We start from the raw sequence: 12,278 nt of genomic DNA, 5'->3' as shown, positions 1-12,278 counted from the left end.
GCTGTCCACACCCATCCACACACCCCTTTCCCTCTCCTCTCTCTGTGCTGCAGAGAAAGCAGCCGGTTCCTTCCCTTCCCACCCCCAGAGAGTGGTCCCATAGGGTTACAAAGGCATGCTCGTTGGATTGGGACCCTTGGACATGACTTGGCTACACAGCCTTTGCCTTCTGCATTAGAAGGCTGGTTTTGATGATCAAACAAAATTTTCTTCTCCTTAAAAATCAGCATCTTTTTTTTTAAAAAAAGCTGAATTTCCAATAGTTCCTGGAAGAGTCGAGAACAACACGCAAGGTTTTGATGGATGCTGTTGGATACTCTCTTTCCCTATGTTGGTTCAGGTCTCGGCGCCCCCTTCAGGCACACAGGAGAATTAGATGTAGTTGACATTGACTCTAAGTGAGCTGGGCCTGCTGAAAATCCCGGGAGGAGCTTGACCTCTTCTCCTTCCTCCTCTTTGTCTGGGCCACAGAGCTGTTTCTGTTTTGCCTGCATTAAGTCTGTGGCTCAGTGCCTCCCCACGCCCGGTTCCATTCTGATATATATATATGGCATCAGTAAAACAAAACGAATTCTATATATAAACCTGAGTAGCATACAAAACAATTTAAAATGCTAGACCTGCTCAGAGTAGACCCATTGAACTTGATTGGATACAACTTTCAGAGCCTAGGAAAGCTTGGCTAAACTTAATAGGGTGGTCTACAGCTAAGTTCTACTCAAGCATAGATGCAGTGAAATGACTCTAAATTAGTCACGTCCATTGATTTCATCAGGTTGGCTCTGAGTAGGCTTAGCACTAGATAGATTTTGAGGGGCATGTAAAGGTCACTGCTGTCCCTGTCTCACAAATTACTCAAGGGAGGACACTGCAGGGGACGGGTGCTGTCACCAAGAAGGCCCAAGGGGTGGCCCTCTGGTCATTTGAAATGGCTCCAGGCTTTCCGTGTCCTCTGCCTCTGATCTCGTTGTCCGTAAGAGGGAGAAGATGTGCTGTGTGTGCCTTGATCCCAGGGTCTAACCCTTTGGACCGTGCCATGGCTGGATCAGCTATGTTACAGGAGAGTAAATTGAGGTGTGGGTCTTTGGAGGAGTCTCTGCCGGCCCCTTCGCTTGAAGTGTTTCCTTGCAGCTTCCTGAGAGCAGGTGTTCAGGGGTCATGATGGAAGGGCGTGCATTTTGGATGCTCTGTAATATGCGCCCAAGTGGTCTTGTAACCTTCGGGGAGGGGCTGCAGACTCCGGCATCGATTGCCTCTGCACATTTCCTGCTGCTGTAAGGGAAATCTGGCGTTTGATTCATGCCCGTTCTGGGGAAGTAGCTTTAGCCTCCCAGGGGAAGCACTTTCCTCAGGGACCAGCAGCCTGCAGTTCTCAAGCAGCCCAAGGCCTTGGAACTCTGACAGAAGCAGAGGCAGTTTGATGGCACCTCTTGCTTTGTAGCATTGACCTGCCCTTAACAAACATTCTGAGAGTGGAGCCAGGAATCCCCTTGCAACATGACTGTGGTGATTTAGGGGGCAGGGGATGCTTGACTACATGGTCTTAAGTCCTGGAGAAATGCTTTCCCCCCTCTTTTTTTGGGGGGGGGATGGAAACGAGATTGCAGGAATTTCAGCAACAGTGCCAGGCCCCACGTTGCACAACACTTTGCAGTTGTGCCTGCGGCCGTAGTTGTAAATCGCTTTGCTGGGGAGAACAGTGGAGCGTCCCCGTCTCTCTGTGTGTTCCTTCCCTCCCTCCCTTCCTCCCTCCAGCGCCTGGCTGAGCTTGCCCCACGCATTTTCCCACATGTATTATGGATGGGCTTCTGGCTGTCGCCACAGCCGGGGCTATTCATCAGCTGAGCTTCAGGCAGCAAAGAAAAGTGTAGCAATTAACTGCGAGGCTTGATCTTATTTTCCTAACAGGCTAACGGATAAAGCAGTGAAGGACTACTCTGCCTATCGCTCCGGCCTCCTCTTCTGGGCCCTCGTTGATCTCATTTACAACATGTTCAAAGTAAGCGAGCTTGGAACGAACTTGGTGCATTTCTGCTTTTAGCAATGCTCTTCAAACCAGTGGCCTGCTTTTTTCTAGGGGGCCGGCACCATCTGTTGTGCGCAGCTCCCAGGCTGAGGAATGTTGGGGGAATCCTAGTTCAGGGTGATCTAAAAGCTGAACTAAGACATTTTACATCAGTGTTCCAGGTTCTTTCACTCTCCCCAGTTTCCACAATTTTTATCAGGTCTGGAGAGGTGCAGCATGTACCACCCATCTTCTTAAAAGTCTCAGTAGACGAGATTATTGGCATCCTCTGAATAAGAATAAAAGAAGACCACAGCATAGGGACTCCCAGTTCAGTCTACTGTTGCCAAGTGCAGATAGCCAGATGCTCCCGGGAAGAGCCCACAAGACAACAGACTTTCTCCAGGAGCTGGCATTCAAAGGAATACTGCTCTTGAAGCTGGAGGATCTATCTAGGCATTATTGGCATATAACTTCTTGCTAGGCCCTTCTGTCAAAAGGGTTTTTTCCCGCCTTAGGTCCGATTCCCCATTTTAAAGCCGTGTTTGCCTGCTTCCTCTTTGTCCTCCATGCTCAAGCTTCTAACCCTCCTTTCTCCTCCTCTTTCCCATCCAGAAGGTGCCTACGAGTAACACAGAGGGGGGCTGGTCCTACTCTCTGGCAGAATACATCCGCCACAATGACATGCCCATCTACGAGGCCGCAGACAAGGCTCTGAAGACTTTCCAGGAGGAGTTTATGCCTGTGGAGACCTTTTCAGAATTTCTGGACGTGGCTGGTTAGTTGCTCTGGAAAGCTCTACGTGTGTTTTATAATAACGCTGTATACGGACATGCTGCCTTTGAGTGATGGGAACTGGTTCAGATGTAACCGAGATGTTTCCCACAGGGATAAAAACTCCAGTGAACGTGTTCACATGGGTAGCAGGGTTGGGAAAGGTTTGGGGAGCCTCTGCCAGTCAAGAATACAATTTGCTGGGTTAGATGGGTCAGTACTGACTTGGTATAAAACAGCTTCCTGTGATTCTGCATCTTGTGTACCAAAAGTGATTTGGATAGTATAGCAGTGGGTAAGTGAGGGGACAGTGAACTGCAGACCTTTCCTGTGGGTCACCAGTTTGGCTACCAGCTATTCCTGGTTTTGGGGACTGAAGCTGTTTAAAGTGTGTGGGGGAGGCACCAATCTTCTCCATTAGTTCCTATCCTCCCCTGGCCTCATCACTTGCTTGCCTGAATTGGTGGCAAAGGAAGATGCTTCTAGGAATTGGTTTGCCAGATGTGCACTGGCTGACGTGCCCTTTCCTGCTTTCAGGACTGTTGTCAGAAATCAGCGATCCCGATGGCTTCCTCAAGGATCTCCTCAACTCCATCCCCTGAGCCCTGAGCGGCTACATGAAGAGACCACAATCAGCTTGCCTCCCTGCTGTTCCTCTGTATCCTGCCCAACCAGCCCGCAAAGAATGTTGCAGTTACTTTATCTCCAAGCCCCTTGTCCCCCCCCCACCTCGCCCCCTGCCTTGACCCCAATCTTGGAGTGATGTTGGATTTTCAGCTTGTTTTCTCCCCTGTCCACCACCGCCGGTCCACCCCTGTGCTTCTCAATGTTCTGCCTTGCGTGCTCCGAGCCAGTGAAGGAACGTGCAAGGACTTGAATAACCCAAGCCGGCCCCAGTCAGTTCTACTGCTTCTTTGTGTGTGTGACCATTTTACCAGTCAATAAATAAGTTAAATACAACCCTGGTGGGAATGAGTTTTGCCTGCTTTGTGTTTACCGCTTCCTAAAGGTTGGTTTTCCTGCCATCTGTTCACTGGAAATCTTGATGTACTGACCCTTAGAAAAGTGTCTGTGTACAAAATACTTCTGCTTTACGCAAACTGTAGCTCTTGTGGTTTAACATTTTTAGTGCATGCAGGTCACGTCACCCCCTGGGACGTTCTCACGGTCCCTTGCCAGACCCCTGGAAGTCGCCAGGTCAGATGTTTGACTACTGAAATCAGACCTCCCTTAAAAGTCCTTACAGAACCTACAGCCTGCACCTACTAAGTTTTATCAAGAGCAAAAGGACTTTCCCTCTATATCCTTGTTTGAGTGTATCCCCGCAGGAATAACCTAGACCAGAACAGAGATAGTTAATGCTTGGAACAATTTAATGCTTTTATGCGGGGAAAAATTTCCAAGAGTTTGACTATTGTGACAACATAATTGTCTCTCCTCCTTAATATCCATCCTACGCTTTCCCTCATTATCATCTCATTTTCTGCCTCTCAACTGTCCTACTCAGCCAGATGCACTTCACCTGTCACTCACTTGTAACTCCGCCCAGCGTTCCACCACACTTCCCAGCCGTCCAGCATTCTTCCTCCCTCTTCCAAGTTCCACATATGAGCAGAGTTTGCAGTGCATGATCGCCACTGGCTTTCCCCCTTCCTGCTCCCCTAAGAGACATGAATAGTCTTCTAGAAGTGGACCATGAGCTGCAAGCTTTTGAACCAAGGTGTTCTTCACAAGTACACAAATAACCATTTGGAGAAATCTCATTATGTGATTTGCCAATGATAATGTTGGGTGCGGGCAGATAAGGGTAGGCGGAGGTGCCCTTTCCTGACTCACTGCTCCCTGGAAGGTTTCTGGAGGCGCCCATTCCAGTTCTAGTTTCCTCATCCCATCCCACCCCCCACCCCAAATGAAATTAATTAGCTGCCCTGCAAGGCTCTACCTTGGCCTGAAGGAAAGCATGGCATGGAGAAGGAGAGCTGGGATTTTGATACAGTTCATTGTGAAGAAGCTGGGATGTGGTGAGCTCCGATCCTGGCAAGGGCAGCTGTTTTGAAGCCCATTTTACCTGAACTGGTTAGCACCAGGCATACAACCACGTGCTCTTTTGCACTGTAATCAGCAAAAGATGAACCCTGTGTGACGCAAGGAGATTTCAATCTAAATTCAGCCACTGGAGGAAGAGATAGCCAGGAGGATCTCTGGATCAATAAAAGCACAGCCCTACAGCCTACCTTGGAGATTCAGGTGTTCTGGACCATGACTCCCATCATGCTTTGTTCTACAACATGCTGCTACATTACATGCTGGAGGTGGAGGGAAGGCATTGCCCCTTTGCTTCTACCTCTTGACCTGACTCGGCCTTCCCCAGCTTGGTGCCCTCCCATCAGCCCCAGCATCCTACAGCCATGTTGGCTGGGGTTAATGGGAGTCATAGTCGAAAACATCTGGAGGGCACCGGGTTGACAAAAGCTGCTCTACAGGTACATTGGGCTGGGTTGCTATGGGAATGACTAAGGAATGAAGCCCAAAGGCTTAATGGAAGAGAGGGATTTGAAAGAATGGGTGCTAGAAAGAAGTTTCAAGCATAAGGGGCAGTGGAGACTTTGAGCCTACAGAAACTGAACTTCCAGGGCAGGGCCACTTCTTTGCTAGTCCTACTCAGAGTAGGAAATTAATGAACCCATCATGTCTGTTAACTTCAGTGGGTCTACTCTGAGTAGAACTAGCACTGGATACAGCCTGGAATCTGTCCCCACCCCTGCTGGCCAACTTTGACTAGCAGGTGGGTTGTCCTGCCCACCCATTGCCTGACATCATGACCTTAAAACCCCCAGGCTGCCACTTTGTGTCCTTCACAAAATGTTGAGTTGATTCCCTCCCTCACAGCCAGGGACAACCCCATCTGCTCCTCACGGGACAGAGAGCGTGCATGACTTTGTCCCAAAGGTATCCTGGAAACAACCCTCGTCTGCTTTCATTTTGGGGTGCCCAACTTTTTGTTGCTGCTGAATTGGTTTGACCTGGAGCAAGGGGAAATCCTGGCCAACGTCAGCCTTGCTCAGCTGCCCTCAACCACCGTCCTACTATGGTGCCTTTGACAGGATGTTTTCCATCTCTTACTTGCACAGGCAGATCTCTGTCTAATATCCCGTGACCCTTTCTACCAGTGGAGGAGAGAAGCTCTGTTCAGCCAGCCACTGTGGGAATGTTGGAGCCCTTCCCTGAGCACGGGGCCTGGCACTCGCTTTCCTCGGCTGCCTGCAAACTCCTTGGCAGGTCTGCAGGGATGGATCCTTGATGTGGTTTTGGCAGAGCCGGCAGGGAGATCTTAAGAGCGCTCTCCTGGCTTGTTAAACAAACTTTCACATGGCTGTGTGGCATACCAGTCACGTTTCTATCTTGCCCCGTGCGCAGGATTGCCTCGCCTGGTGCAATGGATGCATCACCCTGGGAGGCTGGCAGGCTCTTCTGTTGCAACTGATCCATGCTGGTTGGCGCCTGTGGGTTTTGCTGGGATCTGCTGCTAGTTAGCCATCAGGGTGGAAGTCAACATCTCTCTCTAAACACAAGGTGCAGGCAGGTGTGTGAATCAGATGTAGCCTTCCCTCTCCTTCTCTCCTGCTTGTTCCAGAAGGAGGGAAGACTGCAAAGACTACCCGTCTCTTCTCTGCTGTCTAGATGTGCGGAGGGGGGTGGCATTGTTGAGCAACTACACATTGTCTTTGTCGGTTTCCTCTTCCTGAGTTGTTTCTGCATAGGAACGCAGGAAGCTGCATTATATAGCGAGTCAGACCATTGGTCTGTCTAGCTCAGTATTGTTCAGAACGGCACCTGGGACTGTTTGTGTGCAAAGCATGTGCTCTGCTACTGAGCTATGGCCCTTTACCTAAAAATAAAGATTCTGGTTCTCATTGTTCTGAATAAAGGGCTGAATTAAATGACATAAGAAGCTGTCTTATACACAGCAGCTGCAGTGTGTGTGTGGTGTTTGGGGGGGGGCTATTGCCAGCATGGTGCTGAGGGCCTGCTGAGGTCTGGCCCTGCACAAGCAAGTTCTTTTTTTGAGGGGGGGGCAGTTAAAGACATAAGGGGCAGGAAGAGAGAAAGGGTGGGTGTTGATGTGTTTCATAGTGAAGCAGGAAAAGCCAGGTCACAAAATGTTTTTCCCCTGGAATTTGGGAAGGGGCTTTGACTGCACATCAAATGGTTTGGGCCAAACCTTGCTGGGAACATTTTGTCATACGTAGTGCAGTGTCTATTCTGGGAACAGGACGGTCCTTTTCTCCCAAGTCCATTCTGAAGTGTGTGTAGAATAGGCACTCACTTGCTAGACCCACCAAATACATGGTGTATTACTGAATGTTTTTTCTGAATGGTTGCTTCGTAGGCACTCAATTGGCTAACGCTGCCTTGGGGCTCTCCGAAGTTTTTCCGCCCCCACTGCTGACCATGAGATGGCTGCTTTTGGAACAAAAACCCAGGCCAGGGTTGTGTTTCTGCAACTGTAGCAAAGGGTACCCTTGATGTTGTAGTGGCTGTAAGATAAATTGGCCCAGACCTTGAGGCGCCTCTTTCAAAAGGCCTAGTGGTGAAGGCTTTTGGTGGCAAACTATGTACCCCGTTTGTGTGTGGTGGTGGGGAGTACTTTTAATAGCCTCTATTAACAATTTTAAGAGCAGTCCCAGTTTGTAAACTTGCCTGTCATTGTCTTAATCCAGGGATTTAAAGAAAAACAAGCTCTGCGAGCCAAGCAGTTAAAACAGGGGAAAAACAGAGATTCACGGCAGGACTGAATATAACAAGTTGTAAAACAGTTTCGCCTGCTTGGTCAATATTTGCAGTGACAAAGTGCTTCGCCCATTTATATTTCAACTGGTATGATAAGCGCAGGACTGTGTGTCTGCACACGTAGTGAAGGGCTTACAGCAGATGTGTATTGCCAGCTGTGTAGGTTGTTCCCAATTGGAGAATAATTGGCAGTGCCATCCATGTACAAATGTCAGCAGAGTTGTTTATTCTCCAGTCGTGTCCCCTTTGCTCTTAGAAACGCTGTCTCGAGTCATCCCCTATTTCTTTGCCTCCAGCAACTTCTCCTTTTCCATCAGATGCCTGTTTGGGATCATCTCTCCAAACCCTCGGAAATGTTGTTGTTGCCTTAAAACAGTGCCATCTGCACCAACGCAAATGCCTCAAAGGAATCAAGCTCTTTCTGGCTCAGATCACATTTGAGGAACGCCTGGCACCGTCAGGAGGATTTTAGACACAGGTCTTGCTTCAGATGATATTGGATTTAGACCCTCAGCAACCAGCATGGCCCGTGAAGAGGACGAGCTGGGATCTAACAGGATCTGGACGGCCTCACAGGTTCCACATCCCTGCTCTACCACCTTTGGCCCAGCCAGCAGTGCGGCAAATGCAGAAGTACACCCCTTCCGAGATTATGCAACAAACTTATCATGATAAATAATAGCATTGGGCGTACATTGCAGCAATCACTGCAGAGTTCTATGTGTTGCCTCTCAGCTAGATCAACTATTTTCTGGACATGTAAGTGGGCAAATGATTTCGAGTGCTCCAATATCTTCCTTCGGAGTGGCTTAAAACGTGTTTCCCTTGACGTTCCACTGTATGTAACAGAACTTGTGCACCACTCTCTTGTGTTTTCAGTGTTACGAAATGCTTAGCTTTGGAGGATACAAAACAATTCCTCAATGTTCTTCTCCAGCGTGATCCTAGGAGCTGAACCTCAATGGCTGATATACCTCATTTCACGCTGGCTCCGGTGGGGACTCCAGGAGGAGATTCCTTCTCAATGACAAAAGAGCTGCCCTTTCATATCTTCTGCTGATAAAGAGCTGCTGATTCATAACCTCTAGGATGCAGGAGACAGGGACCTTTCCGCAGAAATTGTAATGGGTAGTGGATCCCCCACAACCCTGGACCACTACGCCACTGGGCCCAATCCAAATGTAGTATGTGTGTGCTGCCTTGTTCTGGATACTCTCATGAGTTAACAGAATATTCAGACAGCAGTGTCGGTAAGGGGTAGAAAAAGTCTGGTAAGAACACAAAAGCCTGTTGGGTCAGCTCAAAGCTCCATCTAGTTCAGCATCCTTTTCCTAACAGTAAAGTTGAAGGGACCCCTGACCATTAGGTCCAGTTGCAGATGACTCTGGGGTTGGGGCGCTCATCTCGCTTTACTGGCCAAGGGAGCCGGCGTACAGCTTCCGGGTCATGTGGCCAGCATGACTAAGCTGCTTCTGGCAAACCAGAGCAGTGCACCGAAACGCCGTTTACCTTCCCACCAGAGTGGTACCTATTTATCTACTTGCACTTTGACGTGCTTTTGAACTGCTAGGTTGGCAGGAGCAGGGACCGAGCAACGGGAGCTCACCCCGTCGCGGGGATTCAAACCGCCGACCTTCTGATCAGCAAGCCCTAGGCTCTGTGGATTAGACCACAGCACCACCCGTGTCCCTTCTTTCCTAACAGTATCCATTTTAAAATGCTTTTTTTAAATTGAAGGTTTTTTTGATGCAGCAAGATAAAAAGAAATTGGGGGCGGGGAGAAAAGAAAGAAGGCTTCTGATTCTCTGCCTGTCAGTTACATAAAATGAACCGTTCAAAATATTTGCTCCACAACAACATCCAACTGTTCCACTTTCCATAAACCAGTATTTTTCCAACCAACAGTAGCCAATCAGATGCCTCCAGGAGGCCCACAAGCAGGGCACAAAGGCAGCTGCTTCTGTTCCATGGCAACTGGCACTCAGGGACAAGTTGCCTCTGAATCTTGAACAATGGAACCAATGCTATCTATTAGTGTATTCCGAAATAGGCTCAGCACCATCCTGCTGTATCAGGTCAAGGCTCCCACTTAATCCAGTGTTCCAATGACTGCCTGCCTGGGGCTGGTGGGAGTTGTAGGGGGAGAGAATCAGACCTGGCTTAGAAGATCCAGTTGGTACCCACACAGAGAATGGATGTTGGGGAAATGAGACTTTTGGGAGGTGATGTTGGACCAGAACAAGTGAAGGGAGGTGGATATTGAGAGAAACTAGGAAACGTTACTGGAAAGGGCCACTGCAGAGGTGGAGAGTAGGACACAGTGTGATTTGAGTCAAGGGGAATCTGGATCCAAATGCACAGCACAGCCACGTGAGGTTCATTCATTACTTGGTGTTGCCTAGGGTAGGAGTTGCTCTCTCTTTGCCAGGATTTAGTTCATGGGCTTGCTGGATGGAACTCCCTGTTGGCATCTCGTGAATGAGGCTGAGGTATAAAGATGATTACTGCAAATAGCCCATCTGGCTTTAGGTAGGGTGGAAAGCAGGGCCGGCCCGACCATGAGGCAGACTGACGCAGCTGCCTCAGGTGGTGAAATCCAAGGGTGCGCCCCCGCTGCTGCTGGAGGAGGAGGAGAAGCAGCTGCGTTGTCTTCTGGGTTCTGGTGAGATCTTGCGAGAGCCCCACGAAATTGTGTAGAGGCCTCATGTGACCTTCCTGAGACCCTGGCGAGTGAACCTTCAGCAGGTGGGGAACATGCAGGTTGGGAGCCTCAGATGGCGAAATGGGATGGGCTGTCCCTGGTAGAGTGTGTGACAGGGCGCCACTAAAAAGCAACAGCCACGATTCCTGGAGAAATGTTTTGAGGAGTATATGGAAAAACATTGCTCTAAAAAGAGTATGTTGATATGAATGGATTAAGTATGTAAAGTGTAAGCGAGAACAATAATTAGAAATGGCTATAAGAGATGTATTATCCAAAGAATGCAAGGTTAGTATTTAAATTTGAGCTAAAGGAAGTTGAGCCGGGTTGGAGGGAAGTCACAGGGGTATGTAGGGTTTATGTTTGCAGGGCAGGGGGTACATGTATTTTCTTTAGTTTAATTTTGTATTAGTATTTGTTTACTTTACTTTGATTTTCTGTGTCATTTATTAAGAAAGAAAGAAAGAAAGAAAGAAAGAAAGAAAGAAAGAAGCAAGCAACAGCCACAATTCCTTTCTACAAATAATAAATTATTATTATTATTATTATTATTATTATTATTAATAATAATAATAATAATAATTGGTGTCCTATGCAGAATTCACAATGTGAAAGAACTGCAGCCGTCTTTTTCCCCAGTCTTTAGGGCCCAGATTCAGTTTGTGCAGTTGGATGGTGCCTTTTACCCCACTCAGTGTTTACCATCTAGAACCACTTTGTTGCCAGGTGGGAGCGGCAGTTCTGGCAATTCACGTGGCCTTTGCACCAACCTGGATGAGAGAAGGCGCCTTGATCTGCCTTCCCATCCAAGCCAAGCGATGTCGTTCCCCCTGCTTTCTGACTTGTTTTTGGGCACGTGAGCAGTTGCTTCATTCTTGCCCCCGGCACTAATGTGCAGAGTAAGAACGTTTCAACTCCTGGAGAGACTCCTGGATAAACATGTAGAATGTTGACCAAGATGGATCAAAGATAGTGGATTGAAGACTGAAAACAGGAAGCCACCTTACATCAAGCCAGACCATTGGTCCATCTAATTCAGTACTGCTGATACTGACGGACAGCAGCTCTCCAGGGTTTTCAACAAAGGTGCTTCCCAGCCCTACCATTAGATGCCAATGGGGAGAGAAACTGGAACCTTCTGCATGCAAAACAAGTGCTCCATTACTGAACTATGGCCCTTGTCAGGATACTGAAGGATGCAGCCCCAGCTAGAGCTGCCAGCTCCCAAATTTTGGAGGAGTTCAAGAAGAAACAATCAAGCAGCCTCCCCCCCCCCCCCAGTTGCAAAATGAGTCTTTTTTTCTCTCCAGGCCTTACGAGATGAGCTGTTCACTCTTCCTGGAAGCATTGGGGGAAGCCAACTCTTTGCTGACAGGTAATGGCCACAGATGGTGACAGCAGCCACAAAATTAAAAGACGCCTGCTTCTTGGGAGAAAAGCAATGACAAACCTAGCCAGCATCTTAAAAAGCAGAGACATCACCTTGCCAACAAAGGTCCGTATAGTTAAAGCTATGGTTTTCCCAGTAGTGATGTATGGAAGTGAGAGCTGGACCATCAAGAAGGCTGATCGCCGAAGAATTGATGCTTTTGAATTATGGTGCTGGAGGAGACTCTTGAGAGTCCCATGGACTGCAAGAAGATCAAACCGATCCATTCTGAAGGAAATCAGCCCTGAGTGCTCACTGGAAGGACAGATCCTGAAGCTGAGGCTCCAATACTTTGGCCACCTCATGAGAAGAGAAGACTCCCTGGAAAAGACCCTGATGTTGGGAAAGATGGAGGGCACAAGGAGAAGGGGACAACAGAGGACGAGATGGTTGGACAGTGTTCTTGAAGCTACCAGCATGAGTTTGACCAAACTGCGGGAGGCAGTGGAAGATGGGCGTGCCTGGCATGCTCTTGTCCATGGGGTCACAAAGCGTCGGACACAACTAAACAACTAAACAACAAATGGCCACAGATCCTGCCCCACATCAAGGCAGTGTTTGTTGCAGACCTTCATGCT

General features: G+C 48.5%; 1 protein-coding gene and 1 long non-coding RNA gene across 6 annotated transcripts in view; both read left to right on the top strand.

Moving 5' to 3' along the window:
* Window positions 1-3,739, top strand: part of UBR4 (ubiquitin protein ligase E3 component n-recognin 4) — a 145,675-nt gene extending 141,936 nt beyond the window's left edge. For all 5 annotated transcript variants that reach the window (XM_081017897.1, XM_081017895.1, XM_081017896.1 and 2 more), the window contains 3 exons: window positions 1,909-1,999; window positions 2,621-2,783; window positions 3,317-3,739. In XM_081017897.1, coding sequence (XP_080874023.1) covers window positions 1,909-1,999; window positions 2,621-2,783; window positions 3,317-3,381 — 319 coding nt within the window. In that variant the 3' untranslated portion in view covers window positions 3,382-3,739. The remainder of the gene's footprint in view (window positions 1-1,908; window positions 2,000-2,620; window positions 2,784-3,316) is intronic.
* A 2,799-nt stretch (window positions 3,740-6,538) lies between these two features.
* Window positions 6,539-10,511, top strand: LOC308483803. Its single transcript, XR_013989792.1, has 2 exons — window positions 6,539-10,044; window positions 10,238-10,511. It is a non-coding gene; the product is annotated as an uncharacterized lncRNA (long non-coding RNA).
* Window positions 10,512-12,278: the final 1,767 nt, after the last annotated feature.

This window comes from Podarcis pityusensis (assembly GCF_964106645.2).
Source record: "Podarcis pityusensis genome assembly, chromosome: 8".
In the NCBI taxonomy this organism is placed as follows: domain Eukaryota; kingdom Metazoa; phylum Chordata; class Lepidosauria; order Squamata; family Lacertidae; genus Podarcis; species Podarcis pityusensis.
This window is presented reverse-complemented; position numbering and strand designations above follow the sequence as displayed.